This window comes from Calypte anna, chromosome 3 (assembly GCF_003957555.1).
Source record: "Calypte anna isolate BGI_N300 chromosome 3, bCalAnn1_v1.p, whole genome shotgun sequence".
Taxonomy (NCBI): Eukaryota; Metazoa; Chordata; class Aves; order Apodiformes; family Trochilidae; genus Calypte; species Calypte anna.
The window spans coordinates 22,324,981-22,352,391 of NC_044246.1; the positions used below are offsets into that span (position 1 = coordinate 22,324,981).

Genomic DNA, 27,411 nt, shown 5'->3' on the forward strand with positions numbered 1-27,411 from the left:
ACACGTGATAAAAAATAAGAATTACTCTGAATTAAGGAAAAAAATATTTTGTACATTTAGAAAGTAAAAGCAGCACCACTTCATTCCCGCTCCACGGCAGCTGGAAGTACCCGCCATACTGCCCGTATCTGATGCCGGCTTCCCTGTGTCCTTAATCCCCTTAACCTGACTTGACCCTGGTTCAAATCGTCCCTAAAAGCCTCGATAAGAAAGCGGCCCCGCCCGCCTGAGGCGGCTGCACACCGCGTCTGCCCCGACACCACCCGGCATCGCCTTTCACAGCCGGCCTGGGCCTGGCCCCACCTCCCGAGGTGACCGCCCTCCGGCCCCTGGGGCTGCCGCGCCCCTCGGGGCCTGCCGCCCCGGCCTCAGCCGTACGGTGCCCCAGAACTGGGCCCCATCCGCACCCCCCCTCTCCCGCACATCCCTCTGGCTGCGGCCGTGGCAGCCCGAAGCCTCCCGCCCCTCACCGCGGGCCGTAGCACCACCAACGGCCGCTCCACCCCAGCCCGCCGGGGGTAATAGTCCCATCTCCTCCCCGTCCTCCGGGCGAGCCCCCGCAGCGCGGCGGGGACGCACCGGTGCGGGAGAGGCGGCGGAACCCCCACTTCGCCGTGGACCGCCGTGCCTCTGCCGGCATCCCCGCCCCCTCGGCTAGATCCGGCCGGCCCTGCGCGGAGGGATTCCCGGGGGCTGAGCGGCGCCGAGGGAGGGGGAGCGCGGGGAGGCGGTGTGAGGGGGGAGGAGGTGTCGGCGCCGCGCCGGCCCGGGGGGGGGGGCGGGGAGGGGGCAACATGGCGGCTCCGTATTAACTTCCCCCCCCCGCGGCAGCCCGTACTGCCGCCGCTCTCTCTCGCTCCCCCCCTCCCCCTCTCAAGCCCTGACATGCCGGGCACGATGGAGAAGGGAGCGGAGCTCTTAGGGGGCAAGAACCGGGCAGCCCCCAACGGCACCAAGAGCAGCAGCCCCTCCAACGGGCACTACTCGGAGCCGGAGAGCGGCGGCGGTGACAGTGGCGACGAGCACGGTGCGAGCCTGGGGCCGGCCCCGGGCCGCCCCGCCAGCGGGAGGGAGGGGGGTGGCGGCGGCGGCGGCAGCAGCAGCGGGAGGGGCGGCGAGCCGCCCCCTTCTTCCTCCCCCGTGCCGGTGTCGGGACGGCGCGGGCGCTGCCGCCGTTGCCGCCGTTACTACGCCGCCGCCGCGCGCCTGTGCTGCGGAGGGCCGGGCCGCGGCCGCGTGGGGGGGGTGGAGGGAAGAGGGGTGCGCGGGAGCGCGCGGCGCGGCCCCGCGGCTGCCGGGCGGCCCCGCGGTGCTTAACGATGGGGAGTGTCTCCCGGGAGCTGCCGCCGTCCCCATTGTTCCGCTGAAATAAACTCCCCCTTCCCCCCTCCGGCCCCCTCCCCGGCGGTCGTCGGGGCTTAATCCGCGGCGGGCGGGGTGGCGGGGCGGGGGGGGAGGAGGTGGCTTATTCCGCACGGCCGCGGCGAGGCGGCGGGGGCTCCCGGGCGGCGCGTCCGCCAGCCCGCCCGCCACACGGGGGTAGCCTGGGACGGCGCCCGCCCGGCCTCCCCTCCCTCCATCTATCCATCCCGGGGACACCCAGCCCGTTAATTTCTCTCCCCCCTTTGCGTTGCAGATGTAGGAATGAGGGTCGGAGCGGAATACCAGGCGCGCATTCCTGACTTCGAGCCCGGTAAATGGCTTTTCGGCTGTAACCTGACATCTTGCCGCCGCCTTTCCCCAGGCGGGAGGGATGGGTTCGGTGCCGGGGTGGGCTCGGCTCGGCTGGGCGCTCTCCCGGCGGCGGCCGCGGGGTTGTATTTATTTTTCTTTCGAGCCTTTGTGTTGGCGATCCGGTGCTGGGGTCTGGCAGGGGCAGCTTCTGCCACTCTCCGTGCGCCCCGGGTTTAGGGGGGGCATCACGGGGGGGTAAATGTTCACTTCATTATCAGTCGTATTATGTGTATCCTGCGGGGAGCGGTGGAGCAGAAAAAGGATGGATGCTTTTTTTCTTTTTCTTATATTTTCTTTTTTTTTTTTTCCTTTTTTTCTTTTCCTTTTTTTTTTTTTTTTCTTTTTTTTTCCTTCTCTTTTGAGCCATAACGCATATACGGTATTAACAAGGTAATTTAAAAATATTTGATGAGGGGTGATGGATATTCTTGGGCAAAGGTGGGGAGCGATGCACCCCTCCGGAAGCGGAGCAGACCTGGCTGCGTGCGGGAGGCGCTGGCTGGAAGATGCGCTTGGTAGGAAACTCCTGCCTCTGGTTTTGTGTGCTGTAGTAGCCTCCCTAACCCCGCTGCTGAGGTCTGAGCTGCTCTCCTTTGCCTTCCTCGCCGCCTCAGCCCCGCCCCGAGGAATACTGGGCACGCTCGCATAGCCTGGTACTCGGTTTCAGCGAGTTAATTGCTACAATGCTCTCTTGCCTTACTACACTGAGCAGTGAGACCGGAGGAGCCTTTTATCAGTTTTGCTGTAGTGGCCAGATGAAGCCTGTCTACTTTCCTGTTCTCCAGACAGGCTCCATTGGTGTCAGATGATTTCCTACCGGAAGAGGATTGGGCCAGAGCTTCTCGCGTAGTGCCTCCTAAAGCTGGAGAGAGCCCCTCTTGATGGGCGCAAGTCCCCGCAGGCCAAAGAAAAGGCCGGGGGAAAGAAAAGGGGGGGGGAGGGTGGGATTAAATGGATGCATGATCTTGGCATAAGGGAATGCCTTTCCCCTAGAGAAGAGCGCGTAGGCTAGGTCTCTTTGTTAATACTGCTAACTGTTTGCACCCTTTATTTTTGCATTGCCTACATAAAAATAAACATAAATAAAAATTATTGTTTCTAATGTGCAGCCTGGGCTTGTTTTTCCTACAGGCCACTTAAATAAGAAAAACACATTGTGTTTGTTTTTCTTTTTATTAAAAGAACTCTTCACCCCAAGTAGGACAGCTGAGGTTCTGTGGTTTCAGTTTTGTAAACTGTGTGCGGTACTATAATTGCATTTGTAACTACAGAACTAATTTTACATTCTGTTATAATGAGACTTTTTAGATTGCCTAAGTGTTCTTGGGGGTTGAAGTTCAATTGATTCTTTTCCCCAGTAACTGGGATTAATATATACTCCCTTACTTTATCTAGTTCCCTAACAATGGAAAGCTTTAGTAAGTTTTGTGTATGAGGCATAATGTATAGAATTGTTCTTCTTAGTGTGTGTATTTTGATTATTAGGGCAAGAAGACGGTAACTTTGGGTTTTTTTTAACACATCAGTCTTTTATAAAGTAATAAAAAAGTCTATAAAGTGTAAAAGTATAACATCCTTACTTTGTTAGACTGGTTGTCTGAGGAGATCTCAAGATCTCATGCTTTTATCTGTTTGGTTCTTTTTTTTTGATAAATCTTGAGACATCATTTCTTGAAGATGGTGGTAGTGCTGGACAAAAAGCTGTGCTCCATTGCCACTCTTAGATTGTTGGTTTTGGTTTTTTTAAATCAGTGATGAAACAGACTCCATCATACTTCTAGGTTTGAATATATGGACATAGGCACTATCTCTTACTTACAGACTTCAGTACTGTTTCTTCTTGGAATTGTTTTAATGCTCTTTTTTTGGAGAGGGGCATCAGATACAATTGAATGTGTACAGTACTTTTAGTGTTGGTTTTGGCGTTTGTTTTTTTTTTTTAGCCCTTAAAAAGTATGGGACAAGGGAATCACTGACAGATGAAACTAGATAGAAGTCTAAGATGCAAAGTCAACCTTCTGGTACACACAGAGAACACTAAAATGAGTAGAATAAATACCAGTCCTTTGGCCTCACTTATCCTGTGTTTAAAAATATTCATAAGCAATGCTGTATGAGCATATGTTGAGGAACAAAACATTCATGACTAATGTGATGATAGTAAATATGAGTTCATGTATAAAATAAGAAATCTTTACAGAAAAAGTGAATCAATTGTTTGTCAGTGACTCTTGGAAGAAGCGGGTTGTGACTGGAAGCAACTATTAGAAGTTAGTTTAAACATACTACTCTTCCCCTTCCCTACCATCGCCTTTTTACAAGCAAGGCTTCAGACATACCTGTGAGGGAAATAGCATTTTTAATTGTCACTGGAGACTATTGCAATGAGAAATCTCCTTACTGCAAAAAAGCACGCCAAGAAGAATGCTTCTACATTTTAAGGTCACTTATGGATCCCATCTCCATGTCCTTATAACTCTTATCCCTTTTGTCTTCCTATATGAAAACAGGCTTTCTTAAATTTAAATTATTAAATGGTCTAGTGAAATGTGCAAAAATTTCTATTGATTCCATACCCTCTGTCCTCACTTTTGCCTGTTTTTAAAATTTATTTATCTTTCTTTTTAAGATTTCCAGTCCTATATTTTAGAATTTTACCTCCTACTAGTTTCTGTGGTTCTGTTCCTATTCTCAAAGCATGGTCTTAGGCAGATGATGGTGCAAGTCTTGTATGCTGCCAGATTCTAATTTTATTCTCAGTAGAGTTGTGTACTAAACAGCATCTTCCACATGTACCTGGTTTGTAATGCTACACTGAAATTTAGGAAGTGTCAGTACACTGCTACAGTTTCTTTTTTCTGGAAGCATTGGAGAGTGGCTGTGGGTCATTTGTAGCTGGATTCCGAAGTGCTATCAACAGAGCAGCACGGCAGATGAAGCACAGAAACATTTTCCTAAGTGTTTTAAATGTGGGGTTTGGGCAGGGATAAATTTGTTGTATTTGCATTGGAGCTCATGGTCTTTTTCTTTCTGGCTTACTGCTCTGCTCTCACACAATGTCTCGGTTAACATGTCTGGTATTTGCAGCCACTGTCTGTAACAGGAGTGGATCTTGCAGATAAAGATCAGGCTGCCCTTGAGATACAGCACAGCCTTTTGGGGTGGTGAGTGCTGCTCACTTGAGTACTTAGGACACAATGGACAAGAAGCACTTCTCAAAAAGGTAGATCAGGGTGATGCAGATGGAGTGCTTTCTGTACTGTAGCAATGGGCATCTTGTGTTGAGGTCAGGATCCCTTTCTTCAAGCAGAGACCTGACTGTATGCATCCCAGCCTTCTTTTGTCATCCTTCCTTTCCTTTTGAGAGTGTGAAGGTGCCACCTCAAAGGATTGTCACATTATGCTTCATAAAGGGGTTTAACAAAGTTGAGGTTTAGCAGGCCAAGTGTGAGGACCCGCATAAATCCTATGAGGAGTAGCTGAAGGAGTTTGGATTCTTCAGTCTGGAGATGAGGAGGTTGAAGGGAGACCTTATTGCTTTCTACAGCTGCCAGAAAGGAGGTTGTAGTGAGGCAGGTGTTGGCCTCTTCTCCCAAGTACCTGGTGATAGGACAAGAGGAAGTAGCCTCAGCTTGTGCCAGGGTAGGTTTGGATTGGATATTAGGAAAAATTTCTTCACTGAAAGAGTGATCAGGCACTGGAACAGGCTGCCCAGAGAAGTGCTGGAGTCACTATACCTGGAGGTGTTAAAAAAATGTGTAGTCTTGTCATTTCAGGACATGGTTTTGTTGGTGTGGTGATGCTGGGGTTATGGTTGCACTTGATGATATTGGAAGTCTTTTTCAACCTTAATGACTCCGTGTTTCTATTCTGGGGGGGCTGCTTGTTAGTTATGTGAGGATGGCAACTCATTTTGAAAGATGCAGGAGTTGTTTTAGTTTTTCTAATTAACTGGTTTTCAGCTTCACAATCACAATGAATCTAAAGATTGCAAAGATGCACATACTAAATGCTGCCAAACTGAAGAGGAAAGAGCAACAAAACGTAGTACATAATTAGGAAACACTAGGTTGTTCTCTTTTCCAATGCATTGTTTTGTTCAACAAGACGGGGAACTTAAATATGAAGTGGGGAAATTTAATATGGAATAAAAAGTTGTTTGTTTCATTGAATGAAAAAAGTCTGTCCTTCAAGAATGATGCAAGGGAAGTTCCTCTGAGAGTGGTTCCTCAAGGAATTCATGTTGACACAAGTGTAAGTTCTCCAGTTGCCTTAGCAAGTTCACTATTTTAAACAAATAGATTGTAAGAGGCTTTATTTAGTAACGTGCATTTATAAAGCGTTAATGAGAAGTAACTTAATGCTTTTCCAGTATTGGAGAATTCCAACAGAATTTTTTCTGGCATAGTTGTTAGCATCAGAGATGGTGACTGTATTCTACCCCTGATCTTTTCTTTTGTTGTGGAAGTCTCACTTAATGTAGTGGATCCTGATACTCCTATAATAATGGTCAATTGTAGAGTGCTGATAGACAACCACAATTTCTGGAGGACTATTCCAGCAGAAGTACTTCTAAATTTTGCTTCCATGGCTACTTTTGTGCTCTAATGCTCTAGTTGTGGTAACCAGGATCCTGTTCTCATATCCTATTATGACTGAACTTCATAAAAGTAGTGTTCAAATTCAACCATGCCACGTATTAAGGAAATAATGTGGAATCAATGATGTTTTCCTCTCTCCTTACTTTCTGGGCTAGACTTCTTAATGTGATTGACTTTTACTTACTATCCTATTAATAGTTGTTCTCTATATCATATCTATAAATACTGAGACTTGTTTTCTTACAGGTGCCACAAAATACACCGATAAAGATAATGGAGGAATGCTTGTTTGGTCTCCATATCATAGTATTCCAGATGCCAAGTGTAAGTTCTTTGCTTCTTAGGAATTTTGATGCTTAAGAATTACTAAATAATTGTACCTTGCCTATTCACTCTTTGTTTTACACACAGTGAAACTGCAAATTAAACACAAAGTTTCTCATTTTTTTATTTAGAGAGTTCTGGGGAAAAAAAAGTTCATCTTCTCTTATGTTATAGTTAAGTCTTTGTTTCAGATCACACTGCCTGCATTGTATCATCATCATTGGTGTCTGTGAAACCTTAAGTTGTTAATAAAAGAATAAAGCAACTAAACATGAGGAACTTGATGCTCTAAATTTATAGGAGTTCCAGTGGATAGAGGTCTTGTTCAAGGGGAAATTTTTATTTCTCTCTGATCAGGAAAAAATTAGCATTTTGTCCCTTCAAGTGACCTGAAATACAGGAGTTGTATGGTGAAATATGGTCTGTTATCTGTTTAATCTAGTTTAAACTTGTCTCCTATATGAGAATTTCCCCTGTGTAATATAGGGGAGTAGACTTGAAGGGTGCAGTCATGAGAACCTGATGCTCAGGACAGTTTCTACCTATTTCTAGTTAGAGGTTTGTGTCCCTCTGCATTTGAGGGAATATACTGTCTACTACTGCAGAACAGTTAGAAGTAAAATACTACACAACTATGATTATTAAGCACTTCCTTCACTTCTTTAAAGTATAATTAACTCTTTGCTGCAAGAGTTCATGGCAAGGGCATGTGGGGTCCGTTTGAATAATGAGGCTATAATTATTTCCTTTTCTCAGTCACACTTCCTTTCAACTATATTTAGTTGCCACTTCACTGTGAACTGTAGAAAGTAAATGGGAAGAGTTTTTCTTCAAAAATAAAAAATTACCCAATGAAGATCAAAACTAGCAGGACTTAATTACAAAATGATGGAAACTGTTCAACTCAAAGCTGGCTCTAGTATGGCCAGATAAGATCTTTTTAAATGTTATTGGTGAATTTGTTGACCTAGTTATTGAATTTTCATTTTCTCTATTGAAAATTGACTTCATGCCATGGTTAAAATTAATGTTGGTCAGCAAAAACTGTATTAATGTCAATGATATGCACAGTCATTGATCGAGGATCTCTACATTAAGTTTAAAGATGTTTGGGAATATAGACAGTGGAAGTAATTGAATTTAAAACTGCCCCAAGTGTCTGGATACACATACCCCAGTGTGTTGGTATTCTTTGGAGTGCACTCAAAGAAGACTTAGCCTTTCAATAACCAGGTAGTCTCTGAGTTAAATAAATAAATTATGAGCCTCTGTGGCTTTGTTGTAGTAAAAATATGAAAGAAAATATCTTTTCACTGAGAATTAGCTTGTGTAAAATGTTAATTTAAATATTTGATTAAAGACAGTGGGCTTGTTTATTATTAATAATTTGCTATACAGTAGTAATTTACTATATAATTAATAATCATAGTTTGCTTTCTTGGGGAGCTGGGCCTGTGCAATGTATTAACGTGGGAAAATAGTCTTCCTGTGCTTTACATGGGTAATTCTGTGTCACATTATAGCAGAACTAAAAATACTGAAGAATAATTCTGACATTGCTTTGTTACAGTGGATGAATATATAGCAATAGCAAAGGAAAAACATGGATACAATGTGGAACAGGTAAGTGCTACAAAACGAGAATGCTCATTTAAGGGATTTTTTTTTTTTTAATATAAAAGTATAACACAACTCTTTTTCCCCTTGGTTGCCATTAATTAACGCTGTTTCTCTTCAGGCACGGCAGCAAACACTGCAGTTTAATGGATCTGCATACAGTTGTGGTCTGGATTCTCTGCAAAAGATTGAGCTCTTTGTTTTCATGACATGCTCAGCTTGTAATGTGCACTTTTGAAAGGTTTGGTATGTTTCTTGAAACACTGGGCATGTCATGCAATTTTGTGTGTATATTTAGCTGAAGAATTTCTAAGGAAAGCAGCTTACAAATTTAATGTTTAATACTAGAATTCAAATATGGTACAATTTTGAACCATTAATTGTGTTAGGAATGGCACTAGAAAGGTTTACTGCACATCTGAAAAAAACAAACTAAAGAGGGAAACCAACTTTGAGAGTTTTTTTCAGAGGCAGGAAAACAATCAAATTCTAGGTTAGGAGTAATAAACAAGTTGTTTTTTTAACAACCTTGAGTTACAATGCTGGATAAAGCACAGGATAAAACTTACGCTGGTCTTTGCTTTGTTCTTTTGCAATTTTCTTCATAAATTAACCAATTTATGTAAGAGTGAGTTTACCTATTTAAAAACAGTATTTGGTGTACAAGTGGAAACAAGTTATATGATTGTTTTGGAGGATGGAAGCTCATAATACCAAAGACTTGTTAGTCAACTGCTGTCTAAAGAGGCGGCTGCCAGTGTCATGGTGTCCAGAATACCTGTGTTTTGGTGATGTTTGTTTATGGTGTGGCTTCTGTAAGGGGAGTGAGGGAACTGAGGGATCTCAAAATATATCTACAAAAAAGCTTAATTTTCAGAATGACTTTTGGTACAAAATATTTGTAGACTGTTGACAGCAGGATTGAAATTATCTTTTCAAGAGGTGCTTGTCAACTTCCTATTTTAACAAGAAAAGAGCTTTGCTATATCCTGGCTATGAGAAGATGCAAAATCAGGGGTTAGGAGAATTGATAAACAATTGGTGATCATGTCTTTACTGTATTGTTGAAACTGAGTTGATTGCATTTCCTATTTCCCATGCCAGACTTGGCATCAAGTCTGGCAGTCATTTTCTGGCAGAAAGTCTAATCAGCATAAAATTATTTAAGAATATCAAGAAATTACATTATATTAAAAAGTATATTTAAATTTCCATTCCTTGTTAGGTACACATGACATGGAAGTGGCTGTGCTGTTATTTGTGAATTGGAGAGTTGTAGAAAGACCACTCTCACTTTGAAATTTCAGACTTGTATTTCAGATGATCCTCTGGCTGCTGAAAAATATTTTTATTTTCCTTTTAAAGTGGTCTGGTAATAAAGGCCTTTAACAAACTGTGTAGGTGACACGTGCTTGTGATGGAAGGTCAGATTTGAACCAACAACCCTAGTTCATGCTTCTTCAGAATTACTGCTGAGTTGCTGCCAACTTTAAATTGTTTAGCTTTCATACCTTTAATAAAGTACAGATGTACACTCTTCATATCATCTCCAAAGAGAATTTTATATCTTACAGTACATAGCCAGTCAAGTTGTAAATATATTTTGAGAAGGGGTTCTAGTTGTCAAATTTCACTTTAAATAAATAAGTTACCCTTTTTTATTTAACTTGTCTCAACATTTTAGAAAGTTGACTAAATCCAAAAAGGGACTATTTCTTTTCAAAGGCTCTTGGCATGCTGTTCTGGCATAAACACAACATTGAGAAGTCCCTTGCGGATCTCCCTAACTTTACTCCTTTCCCTGATGAATGGACAGTTGAAGATAAAGTCCTATTTGAACAAGCATTTAGCTTCCATGGAAAGAGCTTTCACAGGATCCAGCAAATGGTAAAGTAATACTTTAATCAGAAACATTAAACACTTCAGATGCACTAAGAAAAGTGGCTCCTGTTGGGTGAAAATTTCACATTGATTTCTGTGTAGAAGCTTCGAGAACAACCTTGAATTGACTTAATGCAGTCATGTCTCTTAGAGCTGTAGCTTTCTTACTCTAATAGAAAAGGAAAGACCCTTTCCCTTTTTTAAAAAAATGTGTCTGAAAAGCATTCCTCGTTTTCAGCTCATCCATACATTTGAAGTATTTGTATGAAGGTGGTTGTAAATAGAGCAGAATTACAATCTTGTATGGAATTTTAATTTTAAAGTATTAATATGTTAATGAATTCTTTTAGCTTCCAGACAAGACTATTGCAAGCCTTGTAAAATACTACTATTCTTGGAAAAAAACTCGCTCTAGGACAAGTTTGATGGATCGGCAGGCTCGAAAACTAGCTAATAGAAATAATCAAGGTGACAGGTAAGCAGCTAACAAGAAACTAAAGTCTTCCTAGGGAGAGATGTTGGACTAATTTCTTGTCATTAAGTTTCACTGTGAACCATGTTTTTACATTTGAGCATGGTGGTGATGTCAGTGCTTTAAGAACTGTATCAGTCCAGTTGCTGTGAGTTGTGATAACATACTTGAGTACAGTAATGGATAACTCTAAAAACAAGGGCTTAAAAGCATTGAAGACTGGGAGTGTGGTTTAGAAATAATGATCAATTTGAGAAGTTTAACCTTAAGTTATGTTTCAGGAGGAGAGTATTTTTGTGGATTGTGAGAAGCCTTTGGGTTGTTTTTTTTTTGTTGTTTGATTTTTTTACTGGAATGGTCTTAAAACTGAAAGATCAACTACTGTTAAGAGCTGTAGCAATTAGAATGTGCAAGTACTATTTTAGAACTAAACTTTTATATAAAAGTCTTATTTTAGGAGAATTAGAACTGCTATCAGTCTGAGAAGAAGAGCTTGGAATAGTTTTAAATTTTCTTGTATTGGAGGGAATGCCATTTTCCCTGGTTACTAGGAAGTTAAAATTACATGCACTTAGTACACTTGAGTATTAACTTGCCCTTTTAAAAAGTCTACCTAATGTGTTGAATATGTAAGTAACATAATCATTTTTATATTGCAGAGTATGATTTTACATCCACAGAAAACTGCCTAGCTAGAGCAAAAAGGTCTATCTAGTTATATGTTATTGAAAAGGACTCCTGAAACTTAAATTTCATGTGCTTACTTAGTCGTTCTATAGCTAAAAAATTGCAGAAGAAAATCAATTTACTTCTAATACAGCATTTTGATCAGGTTTTGGGCTGGTTTTACATTCATTTCTTCAGAAATTAGCTTGTGTGAGTAACTGGATTGGGCTCAAGTAACTTATTTTTTTCAAAGATTTCTCTCTGATATAATTCAGCAGATTTCATCCCACACTCATCCCCTGCCCCAAACTGCTACATCTTGACCACTTTGGTGAAAAAGCAGTCCTGTGTTTTTCCATCTTTTGCTCCCCATGGTCTTCAATAAGGGTTTATTCATCCACCTGGTGCAGTGGTTTGAAAATTGTTCTATTAAAACTAATGTGGCAAATGAAAGATTATTTCTATCCTCGATAGAGTTGACCTCGTAAGTGTTCATGCTGGTGCAGGTGGTTGAATTGAAGAAAGGTGACACCAATTTTTCTGGCTGCAGTACCAGCACTGCTTAAAGCAATTTTGAAATTATAGTTTAAGATTGTTTGTTTATCATAGTAGTTATTAGAACTTAATAACAGAAGTATATTTGCAACATTCTCTTTTGAAAACTACAGGTAACTTTGATATGCTCTATATTTGAACTAGATATTCTAGAGTAAATATTTCTGTCTAAACCTGATAGATTATTTATATTTGAAGTTATAAAAAATAAATTAACCAGCTTCCTGTAATCTGTTCTTAGTGATGATGATGTAGAAGAAGCTCATCCAATGGATGGAAACGATAGTGATTATGATCCCAAAAAAGAAGCCAAAAAGGAGGTAACAGATAGCTTAATGGTGAATGTCAGTTTGTTTTTTGTGAACGTGTTACTGCAAAGAATATGACTTTGTAATAAAGAAGTTTAGCTTGCAGTCTCCTGAAATCACAGGGGCTTTAGGTGATCAAGATCTTGACAACTTCAGATTTAAACACAATTTTATCCTATATTTTTGCCATTCTGTGGACATAAATGCCTCTCATTACCTTTTCTGTCTCCTGAGACATCTTCAAGTTTTCTAGGAGATGTGTGCTATTGCTGTCTGATAAAACATTATCCCAGTTTTATTGGTTGTGATTTATTGGAATCTAAATGTTTTCTTTGCATATTAAAATTAAATGCCAATTTTCTAAGAATAACTTTTTTTTTTCTTTCAAAGCCACAGTGAGGTTATGCATTTCAAATAGCATGTGGCTTTATTGAGACACTTTCTAATAAACATAGAGAAAATATTTTTGTCTCTAATGAGCACTTAGCTTTACACAAGTACCATTTTTGGGGCATGTTTAGGTTTTGAAGGTTTTTTGTGGTTCATTTGGTAAATGTTATTTATGAGCAAGAGTAGATAAAAAGCTAAGGGTGTAAACTTGATTGTTTCTGTGATCAGTTTCATGCATTTGTGATTTTCCTAAAATGGAACAGTTTGTGCTTCTTGAGAATGAGAGGAGAGGTTGTGCAAAGGCTCGACTTTCCCATGAAATGGTATCTAGGAATATTAATGAAACTTTGCAGTTCTGCCACAAAATGATGTTGAGTAAGAGACTGATGCTGTTCTCAGCTTTCCAGTGACCTTCGGTATATAAGATGCCCCAAGGGAAAAACAAAGGGCAGTTACAATTATCCTTTTCTGGAAAAGAGTTTGAGATTTTATTTTTTTTAACATGCCTGGATATGGTTTTTATCACTTGAAATGACACAAGGTCTAATAATGAGCCTTTTTACTTTTCATTCTGCTGTTGTAACAATGTTATTGCAATCTGTTGAGTTGCTGCCTAAGCCACTTCTATATGAGGGCTATTTAGTTCAATTTACTTTCCTTGGTTATTATTTGAACTCACTACATGGAGTCCAGAATGAAAGTAGTGTATCCGGAGACTTCTAGGAACAGGACTAATAGTCTTGCAGTTTCTAATGAGCTATTTGGATCTACGTAAGATTATTTTGTAATCTAATATTTCTGGTAAGATTTGTGTTCTTTCACTTCCTAAGCAAAATACAAGCTGAGCAGGCTACTTGAACTTAAAGAGCAATGGAAACTTTGTTACCAGAGAAAACTAAAACTAGACAAACACACTTGAACAAAACAAAAAATCTTGAATATTTTCACTTTAAATCCAGATTGGACAGACAGGAGCTGCAATTTCATACTGAAAGAACAGTGCAGAACCAAAGACCAAATGGTGTAAATGGGCCAGAAGTAAACTTAACCTTGGGATTTTTAGATGTCAGAGGTAGAATGCTCTATAGCAGCTTTCCAAAGAAGAGCAAATATTGCAAGTGATTTTAAGATGGCTGTGGACTGGATTAAGATGTTACATAGCTGAAAAAAGAATGTGGCAGAAGGTCAAGCATAGTAGAGCAAAATACTCTTTGCTGATCTGTACTAATGCTACAGAACATAATAATGGCTGCTGCAATTTCTTTTTACTATGATCAGATGACCACCTCCTCTTAACCTGCACAGATGCCAGCAGGGAGGAGCAGTGGGGAGTTGCTTGAAGTAGTAAAAAGCCTGAATCCCTTCTCTGTTCTGGTACTAAGTATTGCTTTGAATGGAAAAGCCTTGCAGGGAAAGTAATTTTTGTTTCTCTGCTCCTGGTCTGTAGGGAACCGACCCAGTTGCTCTGTGGAAGTCACATTTATGCAGACTGGCTGTTGTGCAGCAGTGCCCATTGAAAACAAAGCTGAAATTTTTAGGTGTCCAAACGCATCAAAGCAGCAATTACAAAGGCTTCATGTTCTCTTTGCTATCCCTTTCCCCTTGAAAAAAGCAAACAGCAAAAGCTTGTTTGCTAAATTACAGATTTTTGTAATGGCTGCAGAAGTGTATCCATCCTCTCGCTTCCAAATCTGAAATCCTCTCACAAAGCAAACAGGACTTTCACTTCCCATAGTAACTGCAGCAGGGAAAAGCCTCATCTTGCATTCTTGCCCATCCTGGTTGACTATCTGTCTATCTCCCTGGATTGTCACCTGAACTCTGTATGTCTGACCAGCCAAAAATGTATAAATTCACTGATTATTTAGTTGAAACATGTAATATATATATATTTACTCTTTACTTTCTGTGTACATAAATGGTACTTGATTTTTGCCCTCTTTCACAGTATTAGCACTGTGATTTCTATACCATTTACTGTACATTCAGCCATGTTTTTTTAAGAAAAAGTTTGAAAACTGACTTTCCAAGACTGATGCATGCTCCATCACCTCATCTGCAAAACTTAGTTTGGCTAATATATGCAGAGGACTACGTAGCTGAGGTTTTCTGTCATAAATATGACAATAGAGTGCTATATGATACTTTATTGTGAAGTTGTTTACAAGGTACTGTTATTCTTTAATGAATTTATTTCTTGTAAATTAAAGGGCAATAATGAGCAGCCTGTTCAGACCAGCAAAATAGGTCTGGGTAGAAGAGAGTATCAGAGCTTGCAGCATCGCCACCATTCCCAGCGTTCCAAATGCCGTCCACCCAAAGGCATGTACCTGACCCAGGAAGATGTGATAGCTGTTTCCTGTAGTCCCAATGCAGCCAACACAATTCTTAGACAGCTGGATATGGAACTAATCTCATTAAAGCGACAGGTACCATGGGTTATTGGTCTTGTTTTGTTTTCATCTCAGATTGTTCTGATTGTAATGATTTTGAAGACTCTGTGATCTGTGAAGATTCTGAAACTTCTTTAATGTGAGTCTTCCTAATTTTGTTCCACAGCTATCACCAAAAGTGCTGGACACTAGCTAACTAGCTGTTCTTCAGTTTTGGTTTTTATATTCATCTGCTCTTGTGAATAATGTGAAACAGATTATTTCCTTTTTTTACAAAAAAAAAAAAAAAAAAAAGGAGAGGAGGGGAAATATGGGATGAAAATGATGTTACACATCTGGGAACAGGAGAAAACCAAAGTCACATTTTATTTCATTTTTTTTAACTTTGTTAAAAGTATTTGTGTGAGATTGAGACTAGTGAAGCAGAGGAAGTCGTATTTGTACTGTTTAAAATTGTAAATGTTTTTCTGGATGTACCATGAAAGTAGGGGGGGGGGGGGGGGGGCAGAAATCATAGGGTTAGTTATTTCTCTGTTTGAATTGATGAGCTTTCTACTTATTAAATTTAGAAAAGCTGTGTAGTCTGCACCATTAAGAGGACAATTTCCTGTGTCATTTGCATGAAGAAGTTAACTTTTGGCATTTAAGTTTCAAACACAGAATCTGTTCAGCTTCTAAGGGTACAGCAGTATGTGTATGATTGCTTTCCAGGAGTGATGGGGCTACTAAGTCAAGACTTAACTCCTGGAATTTCTGCCTCCTCATAGACCACTAAAGAGCTGCCATGTTGCAAAGTTATGGAGTGAATAAGGGGTTTCGTGGGGTTTTTGCTCCCTTGTATTCTTTTACAGGAGAAATATGCTTCTTTCTGTCACAGCAGGACTGGGGCTGAATAGCATAGGTGGGTTTCACTCTAGCCTAAGTGTAGGTGAGTTATGGCCTTGAGGTTGTGTTTCTCTTTTTTTCTTGCAGTGATCCAAGATGCAGCCTTTGGAATCTCCCAAGTTTGTCTGCTTTTCTGTCCATACTTAAGAACACTTGTAATAGCTGTGCACCATAGTATGCAAAACTATTTTCTTACCTTATGTAACCTTATGTGCATCACTATCAGGTTTAAATGGTCACTAAATATGTAATTTGAAAGCTCTCTCCTTTTTATAGACCCAGGTACTTTATTTAAATGTCTTAAATAATTTCAAGAATCATCCTTAAAGGAAATCATGATAAGGTCAATAAAAATCAGCCTATCAGAAGGAACTAACTGGAAACATCTCTTTTTTTAATTTAATTTTTTTCTTTTTCAAAGTGCTTTTTTGGAGAAGAAGGAAGTTAATCTATGCAGTACATCTCATTTAGATTTCTAAGAACCAAGTTTTGTGTCTTCTAGACGTTCTGCATTCTTCTTCAAGAACAAATGCATCATTATCAAAACTTGCTTGCTATGTCCTACTTCTGATATTCCTGTAGACAAACTGTTCTTTTGAAAGACTGGCTTAAATATTTTTCTCTCCATAGTAAACTGTTGTACTTTTAAAATTTTTTTTTTAAAACATTTAAAAGTAGTGAAGCCTTAAACCATAATATTTCTCTTTCTAACTTAGGAGGTACACTTGTGGCAATCCTAGTGAAGATATATGTGTAAAGTGACCAACTTTCTTTGTGGAGCTGATTAACTTTGTTGTTTTTGACCAAGGTTCAAAATGCTAAGCAAGTAAACAGTGCACTTAAACAGAAAATGGAAGGCGGGATTGAAGAATTCAAACCTCCTGAGGTAAATTGGAATAAAAACTAAAACTTGTGGCCTTGCACTTACATTAGTGAGATGCTACAGAAATGTGTTTTGCTGCAGCATAGTCTTTGTATTTCAACAGCAGCTTAAACAGGATCCACTGAATTACATGCAGGGGTGAGTCTGGCTTCTTTACAAGAAATTAGTGGTAGGCTTTTTTGTTTGGCAACTGGCTGAATAATGAAGCAGGAAAAACTGAAATGTCATCTCTGTTCATGACAATAAGGAGCTGGAACTGAGCCCTGATTTATGGGGATTTTGCTGATTAAAAGTAGATGATGTAGATTGCTAGCAGTAAATGGTATGTGCAACATGACTAAACATACATTTGGGCATCTGAAGTGAATGATTTATTGATACTGAAGTTCTCTTTGTTGCTTGTTTGAAGGCTTGGATATGAAACATAACATGAAAGTAAACCACTCCAGACACCAAGTCTAATAGTTTAGATAAATACAACTATAAATCAAATTCTGTCTTCATAAAGCTGAAACATAGCTGGTATGAAGAACTGCAAGAGGAATAATTATTAATATAATTCTCATCTCAAATCCGTAAATGCTGCTTCCTCTTCATGAGAGCATTCTTGCACTATAAATGTATGGCTTATAAGAGGAGATCTCTACCTGAGTTACACAGTGTTGTGCAAGTAAAATATTCTAATGCTCAGATATTTTGCAGCTGTTGAAATACTTTAATGACCTCTGTGCCATTTTTCTAATTTTAATAGTCTAATCAGAAAATCAATGCCCGTTGGACCACAGAAGAGCAGCTTCTTGCAGTACAAGGTATGTTAATAGCAGTAGCAACTTGAAATCTGATGTGAGGGATTTGAAGAGGTACTCAGGGTTATGTTTGTACTTGCCTCTAGTGGAAAGCTGAAGTTTAACTGGTCTCACAAGAAAGTCACCGGGAAAAGAGCAAAACTAGTGAGAATATTTAGGGCACTTATTCAGGCAACATGGCACTAGTCTTCATTAACCCATATTAAATCCTGAATAGAAAAGCTAAGCTGGTTTTAACAGCTGTAGTTGAAAAGTCCTTTCAGTCATCTTCTAAGTCATCTGAAATTAATTTATCTAAAGTGGAAAACAGAACTAATAGTTGAAGTAATTGAATTTGAAGCAAACACTTACTAAAACATCTCTTTATCCTTTAAGTAGGGAAAAGCATAAGTAAAACTGCTTTGCAGTTACTTTTCTCTGTTCATAAGGGAATAAAGATCAGTTATCTTCTCAATAAAGGTTTTTTTAAGAGTCTGAAGCTTGATAAGGATCCTTGACTAACAGTTAAGGATCCTTATTTTATTGGATTCAAGGATTCTTTTTTCATTGGAGAAAAAAAAAATTAGTGTGCTAATACACTGATACAGCAAATTTGAAGTTATTCAATTTATGGATGGAAACTGACTTTTGTCACTTCCTTTAGCATGCTCTGCCTAATCAAGGCACGTTCAAAGGAAATAGATGGAGAGCACAGCACTGTCTTAAAGACATATTTTGACTCACTTATATGGTTTATTTCTTTAAAGTAATATATTCAGCTCAGTTATACACATCTGCTTTATTTCTCCATTTTTCACCTTTAAAATGAAAGACTGTATTTTTGTATAAAGTCTTCAGTTGAATCAGGATATCAGTGTGAAGTTGTCAGGTGTGCCATACCTGGTAGTTATGAGCTACATGAGTGAACCTGAAGTTAGGTTTATTTTGAAGTATTAATGGAAATGCTGAAGAGGCATGTCTGAAGTCATGCCTCTCAACTTTACTTGCCTCAGACTGGGATTTGCATCTCCAGATGGTTTTCTGTTCTAAGTTCTTGCTTTCAGTATTGCTAACAAGTTTGCTGTTTTTCACTTTGTTCCCAAATGCAACTGAAGGAGATGCCTCTCTTTAATGATAGTCTAGTAAGTAGAATGCTTGATGGAGAAGTGGGGAAAACCCAGGTTCATTGTACCTAGTATGAAAGGATTCAAACCATTTGTGAGGCTATAAGAATTCATTCAGCTGTTGTTAAGCTATGGCACTATGTGACTGACAAGGTAAAGAGTAAAAGTGGAGCATAGGCAAAAGAGAATAAGGGTTGGTGATGACTCCCTGGAGAGGAGTCCTAGCCTTCTGGTCCCTGCTCTAGGAAATGTTTCGTGTTTTATAAAGGTACTCAGCCTCAGTATTTGAGGGTGGGGTGAGAAGTCAGGCCTCCTGGAAAACTATTTTCATTGAATTTACATGTGGTTCTTATATTTACTGTCTCCTTTTTAATCCTCTTCGCTACTGTATAAAATGGAAATGGGAGAGAACCTTAATGCCACAAACTATCTCTCCCTTACCTACTGCCTGGTAGCACAGTCTGCCCCCTGGGATGTGAGTGCTGTAGGTATTAACCTCCCATCCATCATGCTAAGGACCCTGATCTCTTCTTTGAGGTTGCTTGAGCCAGTAGGCTTAAGCACCAAAGAGCCATGCTGTCTTTTGTCCTGAAAGCTTTTAGAAGAAAGTAGCTGTGGATTCTCTACTAAAAGCCACCATAATGTGTGTTAGGCTTTAACTTGGAAGTTGACTTGAGTATGGGGACATTTAGTTTGTTCATTTAAAATTTATTTATTTCATCAAGTATATTAATACATCTTGGCATGTGCTTTTAATAATTTTACAGAAATCATAAGCATTAAGCAGGTAGGTGGCACTTCGGTGATTTTTTTTGCTTTGTTTTGTTTTTGTCTCCCCCCCCCATTCCCCCCTTTTGAATTCAGGCATTAAATCCAACCATAGAAATCATAAAAATAATCTGCAGTAATATAATTTTGGTACTAGTTTTCCTAAACATGAAAAAACTCTTGTCATCTGTGGGTTAATCTCAAGAGACTGGCCGTAACTAAAGAGGAGGGAATGAAATAACCCACCTTAAAATAGAGCTGAGTATGTAATCTTATAAGCAGCGTGGCTGCCTGCAATGGGCTTCTGGACTCAGACTTATCCCTGAGCCAATCTTTTGCAGTGTAATTTATCAGGCTACTGTTCACCTTTGAACAGTTATTGAATTTAATGGGCCAGTTTGTGACTTGAGGTGTTCTCAAGTTACAAATTTGATTTATGTATAGAAATATATGTGCACGAGAATCTTTTCAAACCAAGATTCACCCATGTGAGAATTGAAAAAATGTTTTAAAGCTTGTTTGAAACAGCAAAATTTGAATTGAAAAAGCAGTGCATGGTTTCTATAGCATTGCTGTGGAAAACAGTTGTGACACCTGGGATCTAACTCTATGTCAAGGTAGTTTTCAGGAGCACTGGAATGGCAGCACAGTGAGACTGCATCTCTCATAACCCAGAGATTGCTGTGAACTGTTTCTGCCTTGTTGTGGTGTTTTATTAAATCACTTTGGACACAGGATAAGTTTTTTTGTGCCGCTCGCTGTTTCCTGTTCTGCACAGTATTAAGCAGCATAGACAGCATCACAGTTGGTTTTATGAATTTCTCTGAGTTAGACATTCAAGATGAAACATTGTGATAGTGAGCATGTACATGTTCAAGTGCACCTTTGCAACCCGGAGAATTTGAGGAGTTTGGAGGATTCCCATGATCAGGGCTATTCTCAGATAAGCTGGGAGAAAGATATTCCAGACATGTGTAGTCAGGCTATGCAATCATCTTTTTTAGCTTAATTTTCAGCAATTTAATGAAAATATTCTTACTGAATAACAGATTAAACTTTTGAGAGATAATTTGGGTGTTCAGCAGAGTTTGTCTAAGGGTGTGTAAATAATGTGCACTGATTTGGAAGGGATAATAGGTTGGCATCAGTTCTTAAAGCTATGCCAACACCTTATGCATAAAACTTTCAAAAACATGTATTGAACTTCCTCTGTTTCTGATGCAGCTTGAAAGGATTTTACTTCATCACTCTTGTGGTGCTAGAGCAGTACTAAATAACTGTGGAGGTAATCAAAAATTAATAGTGCTGTGTGTAGCTAAACTATGGACATTTTATTTTCTTTAGATATTTCATATAGTTGGGCTGTCAGTGAAGGCAAGATACACTGTTTTTAAGCTGTTCACTTGGAAATAGGTTTTAAGACCTTATTTTTGACAACTTTAGTTGAAGTTAGCCAACGGATTTAGCAATTTTGCAGATTAAGAGGAAGGATGAAGTGTATTATAGTAACAGAAAGGGCTGAAATCATTGCAAACCTAAATTGAGTTGTAAACAAAAATGTGCTTTGTTCTGCTTGGCACTTTGTTCCCTTGATTGGCTGTACAGGAACTGAGGTATGTTGCAGTGCCTGTGTAGTGATCATGAGAAATTAGTAAGGATGGTAATTGTAGGGCAGTCAAAGAATAACAGAATGCTAGAGGGAATGCTCTGTGGGCACACACAGCTTTAAGGAATATAGCTGATACCTTGTACAACTAGCAAAACACAGAGCCAAATCCTTGCCTTTGCTTTGCCTAGATACATGCCCTCCCACATGGCTCTGCTAGGTCCCTTTGTTTTCTTTCCAAGGTTCTTGCAGTCAGGATGGCTGGATTCTTTTGTATGCCCCAGAAAAGATCTTAAATAATGTAGCTGAGCTCTTGACAGCTGAAACATCAGCTTCAGCTACAGAAATTGTTACTCTTCTGGAGCTGACTTTTCTCTTAAATTGCAACGAGTTTACATTACCACATCAGAAGGACTTGTTAACAAAGAGAGTAGAAAAGTACAAAACAAGCTGAAGGTCACTCTTCACAGTGTAGGTGAAAAGGAACATAGCTTTCGGATTTGAAACAGCAGCTCTTGCTTTCTGAATCCTTTGCTTCACTCTCTGGAGTAAGGCATTAAATCAGACTCAAATTTCTTTTCCTATAATGAGACAAGAGTGCCTCTAATACTAAAAGCATTCTATTTGCTCAGTCTGAAATAAAACTTGTCTTTTTTAGTCTTCAAACTTTTGGACGTGATTAAAAGTATACTTTGCAAAGCTAAAAGCTGTGTTGTAGGATACTGGAGAGGATTTTTTTCTTAAGCAGGAGAGAGGAGGAGCTAGACACATATACGAAATGCAACTGAAAGAAAACAAACTTTAGGTTATAATTCTAATTTGAGGTTAAAAACTGTGGAATGTTTTATGGGGGTATTTTGTGTAATATGAAAATTTAATTTTAGAACTATAAAAGGTACATATTGGACTTCTCTTGTGAAGCATATTCTTTTGAAATGCTTGTGAACAAAAGTGATTACTGTTGACAATATGATAACGAGTTAAAAGACTTATGCAAAGATCTGTCATGCTTCTTCCTGCTGAAGGACTTGATCCTGCAGGCTTGGTTCTAGGCTGTCTTATAAACAAACACCAATAGCTTTTATGTTTATTTACATTCCCCAAGCTTGTTGTCCCAAACCTCCAGATTCTCCTACCCAGGTCAAATGATGAATGAAAGCTTTAAAAAGACTTTGTCAAGTGAATACTTGCCAGTTGCTCTTTGTAGGCTCAGCAGAGCTTGTCACAAGTGCAGAGATGAGTGGTGTATTGTGACTTATGGAACTGTGACCCCCATTCTGCCCTGTGTTCAGTCCAGTAGCTGCTGCCCTCCCCCCCCTCCTGCTGCACAAGCTGTGGGCAAAGAAACATCCGCATGCAGCTGGCACAGGGAATGCACAGGAGCTGTCAGTGTTTGTCACTTGACATTACTAGGATTATACCCTGTTTACACATGCCCTGTCACCCTCCCTCTCCCATCTTGAACTTTTTCTTGGCTTCCTCCCTTACTGCAAGCACACTGAAGGTTTTACTTTATTTGTCAGAGGCCAGATCTCTGTGGTTTTAGGTTGGGAGGCTTGGTAAGTCAGGATCTTTAAGAAGAGTGGGTAATGAGTTTCTAATAAAGTTCTTGATTTATATGTTGTTAGCTGTGCAATTAAAAATTTTGTTTTAATGGAAATTGAGGCCTTCTCCTAATTGAGAAGTCCTCCTAATTAGTGAGTCCTTGGTTTGCAGGTCCCATAGGTTCTCTCTATAAGTACATCACACGTAGCTGTGTCTGACTGATTCTTCACAGCTATGTTATTTACTTTGCCTTCCAGGTGTCCGAAAATATGGTAAAGATTTTCAAGCTATTGCAGATGTAATTGGCAACAAGACTGTTGGCCAAGTGAAGAACTTCTTTGTAAACTACAGGCGTCGGTTTAACTTAGAGGAGGTATTGCAGGAATGGGAAGCGGAACAAGGAACCCTGGCTTCTAATGGTGATGCTTCTGCTTTAGGGGAGGACACAAAAAATACTTCTAATGTGCCATCAGGAAAGAGCACTGATGAAGAAGATGAGGTGTGTTTTGTGTACCAGAAATAAGTAAGCATGGGTTGAGGAACAGCATTTTATTTAGTGATATAATGTAAGGTTAACTGGTGTGGAGTGGCAAACCGCATTCTAAAGAATGATGATGAGCTTGCATAGAACTTCAGCCAGTGTCCTTAACCAGCTGGGAGCAGGTCTGCACCTTTCATAGTGACAATCACTGTTTTATTGTTAAAATACATTTCTTGTTCTAGAAGAAGACTCTTACTTCATAACTATTTTTAGTTCTGCTGTCTATAAGATTTTGGTTGGTGATTTCTTTTCTGTAACTTCTCAGATTTTTTTTGTTTTGTTTTGTTTTGTTTTGTTTAAATGCTGTTTCCTGTGTAGTGGACAGTGGCAGCCCAACTGCATCGCTGTTCCGGCTGGGATGGCTGTTCACGCAGTCTTGTCTTTGTCCTTTGTGCAGGCACAAAGCACTCCGGCCGCTCAGTGTTTAGGCCCTTCACCTCCAGCACAGCAGGCATCTGCTCCAGCACCTACTGCTCCCATGGCAACTTTAAATCAGCCACCCCCGTTACTTCGTCCGGCGCTTCCTGCTGCTCCTGCTCTCCATCGGCAGCCCCCGCCTCTCCAGCAGCAGGCACGATTTATTCAGCCAAGGCCGACTCTCAATCAGCCTCCTCCCCCCCTCATCCGCCCAGCTAATTCCATGCCTCCTCGCCTAAACCCCAGGCCGGTGCTCACCGCAGTCAGCGGCCAGCAGCCACCCTCGCTTATTGGAATTCAGACTGAGCCACAGTCCACTCTGCATTGAAGAAAAGAAGCAGAATTATGCTAACTCCTACACTTGAAAAATCCTATCAATGTACTTTTTTTCTTTTTTTTTCTTTTTTTTTTTTTTTTCCAAATAATGAAGGGGAGAAAAGAGCAAGCCTTCACAGGTACCAGACCAGTTTTACAGAGGAGCAAGCTAATAACAAGAAACAGAACCATGTGAATGACCACCTATATAAAAATATTTTTATGTCAAAGACTTGTACAGCAGAACAATGCCTACAATACAGCCCTCCTCTATATTAATAAACTGTTGAAGGAAGCTAACTTCTTAAATGAATAAATGTTCAACACACCAAGATTTTGTTTAACTGATTTTTACTCTTATTTATTTTATTACAGTTCTTTGTAGTCAAGCATCTTAACTACAGGAAAGTAGTCTGGCAAATCTAGGAATAGATAATATTGTAGGAGACCTAAATGTAGTGTTGGGGTTTTTTTGTGTGTGTGTGTGTATTTTATTTTTTTTTTAACATTTTGATGTAAAAAAAAAAAAAAAAATGGCCTTAGGTTCAGAATTTTTGGCGCTGTCTAGATAACAGTAGAAACATTTCATGCACTTGTAAACTGTAGCTGTTTCTTCTCTTCGTGTTTTTCCCAGAACATTTTTTCATGTTTAAGAAAGGTACTGTCATATTAAATACTCCTCTGAAAGAGTATTCTGAAAAATTCAACAACATATTGTACCAAGCTTATTAAATCTCATGTGTGTTCTACTCACAGAAGTTACCTGCTGCAATATCTCCTGCAGGCTGGGTTCAGGAGAGAGGCAGCAATTTCCACCACCCAGGGGGAAGACAGGAGAGGAATCGTATAGCAAAAACCATTAATTTAATTTGTTATTTCACTAATTCTTGTGATTTAAGTACAGTAGATTTTCATGTCTCTTGAGAATTGCTGTCTTGCAGTCTGTATGTGTTAGATCACTGATACCTTGCTTGAGAATCCATGAGGCAGGTATAGAGGCTGATGGTGGCAGTGGCACCTTGCTGCAGTAGAGTTACCTGCCACCAACCCTATCTTACTGTTTAATTATTATCTCTGATTTCTGCTATATCTGACTGAGTTAGTAAGCTGGGTTGAGGCTATTGTGGGGTTTTTGTTTTGTTTTACAGAGTAAAATCTGCATTTGGGTGTTAATTATTACTTCTAAAGTTTAGGAGAGTTAAATATTTTTCTTTCCACTGCATTCTTCTGAAACTTTGATTTATGCCCATCAGTGTTTTTGGGTCTGGGTGTTTTTAGTTTTGATGGGGTTTGGGATTTTTTTTGCTTAAAGAAAAAAAAAAAGTCTCTACCCTCCAAATAAATCAGGCTGCAAAGTTGAGTAGCAGTGTGAGTGAAGCCATTGGAAAACATTGCACTCTTGACTTTGTAATAACATTCATGTTGACAGCTATACTCTTTTAGAAAACTATTTTTGCTTGTAGCTGAAATGATGTTTGAAAATCCTTTTAAAGCTGTTTTGTTACTAACTAGATTTGTCCTTGACTAAAATGAGACTTTATTTGAAAATTAAATGTGCTCTCCCTGGGGTTTTTCATAGATAAATTGGGCAGTCTAATGATCAGTTTAGCAGCTGATGAAAGACTTCTGTGTGCAAAGGGAAGTTCTTACAGCATCAGATGATCCTATTTTATTCGTAAATCCAGTATTAAAGCTTGATAGTTGTGGCCTGACTTTCAGCTAAAGGTGTTGGCCATTATGGTTTAGATCTTCATATAAAATGTTTTCAGACCAAGCATAAGAGATTTTCTTTCCTGAACAGCTTTCACTAGTGTTCTGAGGTCTCATGCAAAAGGTCCTGATGCTCCAAAAAGCACTAGATGAACTCTTATCTGAGAAAAGCTGCATTGTAAATCAAGCACAGAGGAATTAGTGGTCACTGAAACTTGTGTTCTGGGAGTTATTTGAGTGTCCCCTCACCAGCTACACACAGAGATCTGGCTGCTCTCCAGTCTTTAAAACTGATGAGAAACCAATCTAGATTATTTTGACATCCTAAGTATCTCAGTTTAATTGACAGCTGAGTCCTCAGCTGATAAGTGAGCTGATATGAGTCCTCAGTGATAAGATTTCATCTTCAAGATTTATTTTTACTTTTCCTTTTTGTTTTTCTTTTTTTTTTAGCATTGTGTCTCCCAGGTGTGTGTATTGTACCTTTGCTAATTTTTTGTCTTGTCTCTTGTCAATAGATTTCAGTATTCAGAATGTTGGGTGTTGCAGTAGAGTTGGCCACTACCAACTGCTATAAAACTGTTCAGTACATTGTAATTCCGTTTAATCTTGTTTAAATATTCTATAACTAGGCAAAGGTGCTGTATTTGAAGGGGGGGAGGGAGTGTCAGAGATAGGTAGTATTTCTTAATTTACATACACTGTAGCACACAGTAGGGAACTCCTAGCATTTGTAGTACTAAATAAGTATGTACATAGCAAAATGTCTTTATTGTGTGCTTTGCAGAATATGTGCATACAGTTTGCACGTCCTGTTTTGGGGGGTAGGGTTTGTTTTAAGCAGTGTTTGCCTGGAGAGTGATATGCTTGCTGCTTAATCAAAGGATTAAAGTTTCAAAGAAATCTGTGTCTTCTATTTTTATGTACCTTGTAATGGTCTAATATGTTAGGGCCCTTATACTGTGATTCTCTTCTAAATTCATTTATATTTTTTTAAGAATTAGAAATAAAACTATACAATGGTGTTGATTTCAGTGGGGAATTTCTTTTGCCATATCTAGTCTCCTGTTTTGTAATGTAGTTATGAACTCTGACTTCAAGGTTGGCTTAATTTTGTCACTTTAAAGAAATGTAAAATGTTTGCACACTAAAGTTTGGCAGAGAACGTGTATCCTACATTGTTCAAAGCTAATGTAACTCTACAGCTTTTTGTACAGTTTATTTTAGTTAATAAAGCAAAACGGTACTAAAAAAAATGACAGACTTTACAAATACAAGGCATAATCTGAACAATGTGTCTTCTTAGGAACAACACTTGCAAGTTATGGATGTAAGAGAACTATCAGATTTAATTGTTGCACTTTAAATCAGAATGGGTATGAAGTTATCAGGTATTTCTGCATTAATAAAACAATCACTAAACATTGCACATCATAGTAAAGCAGTTTAATTTGTCTTAGAGTTGGCGATGAGCAGAAGGAATTGCAGTAACTCTTTCCATAGGTTATTCTTCATCTTGATATTGTTGGGCTCTCTCTTAAAGCATGCAGTGTTTATTTAGGAACCTTTACAGTTCATAGACAACAAAACAAATTGATGCCTTCTGTATGTGGGAGTTTGTGTATGAAGAGGGCAGAACTGCAGAGCTTTGGGAAGAGTTAAGGATGAAGGTTACTGAAGTGCTGCTGCTGTGCCTCTTGCTAACAGAAGAAAGGAAGAGACAGGAGCCACAGCTAGTGCTAGGCAGGAACGTGGTTGTCAAGCAAAAGCAAAATCAGGGCAAAGACAAACCTGTCAGAATTGTTTGCTTAGAGACACGTTTTGAAATGCAAAGGAGGCGGTAGGGAGTTAGCAGCTGTGACAGCTCCAGTGCAGAACAGTGCACTGTAAA

The 27,411-nt window shown here is 39.6% G+C and overlaps 1 protein-coding gene across 4 annotated transcripts; it reads left to right on the plus strand.

Annotated features, from left to right (window-relative positions):
• The first annotated feature begins 784 nt into the window (after nucleotides 1-784).
• On the plus strand, nucleotides 785-26,949 carry RCOR3 (REST corepressor 3). Of its 4 annotated transcripts, XM_030448151.1 has the most exons (12): nucleotides 785-1,027; nucleotides 1,637-1,693; nucleotides 6,582-6,659; nucleotides 8,230-8,282; nucleotides 10,002-10,163; nucleotides 10,508-10,632; nucleotides 12,092-12,170; nucleotides 14,759-14,977; nucleotides 16,635-16,712; nucleotides 17,461-17,518; nucleotides 22,795-23,036; nucleotides 23,476-26,949. In XM_030448151.1, the coding sequence occupies exons 1-12, from the start codon at nucleotides 886-888 to the stop codon at nucleotides 23,821-23,823; spliced, it is 1,641 nt and encodes a 546-aa protein (XP_030304011.1). In that variant the 5' UTR covers nucleotides 785-885; the 3' UTR covers nucleotides 23,824-26,949. The 4 variants fall into 4 exon arrangements, with proteins under 4 accessions (XP_030304011.1, XP_030304014.1, XP_030304012.1 ...); XM_030448154.1 differs by lacking the exon at nucleotides 22,795-23,036 and having other exon boundaries at nucleotides 23,476-23,805; XM_030448152.1 differs by lacking the exons at nucleotides 785-1,027; nucleotides 1,637-1,693 and having other exon boundaries at nucleotides 6,586-6,659; nucleotides 9,983-10,163.
• The last annotated feature ends 462 nt before the right edge of the window (nucleotides 26,950-27,411 follow it).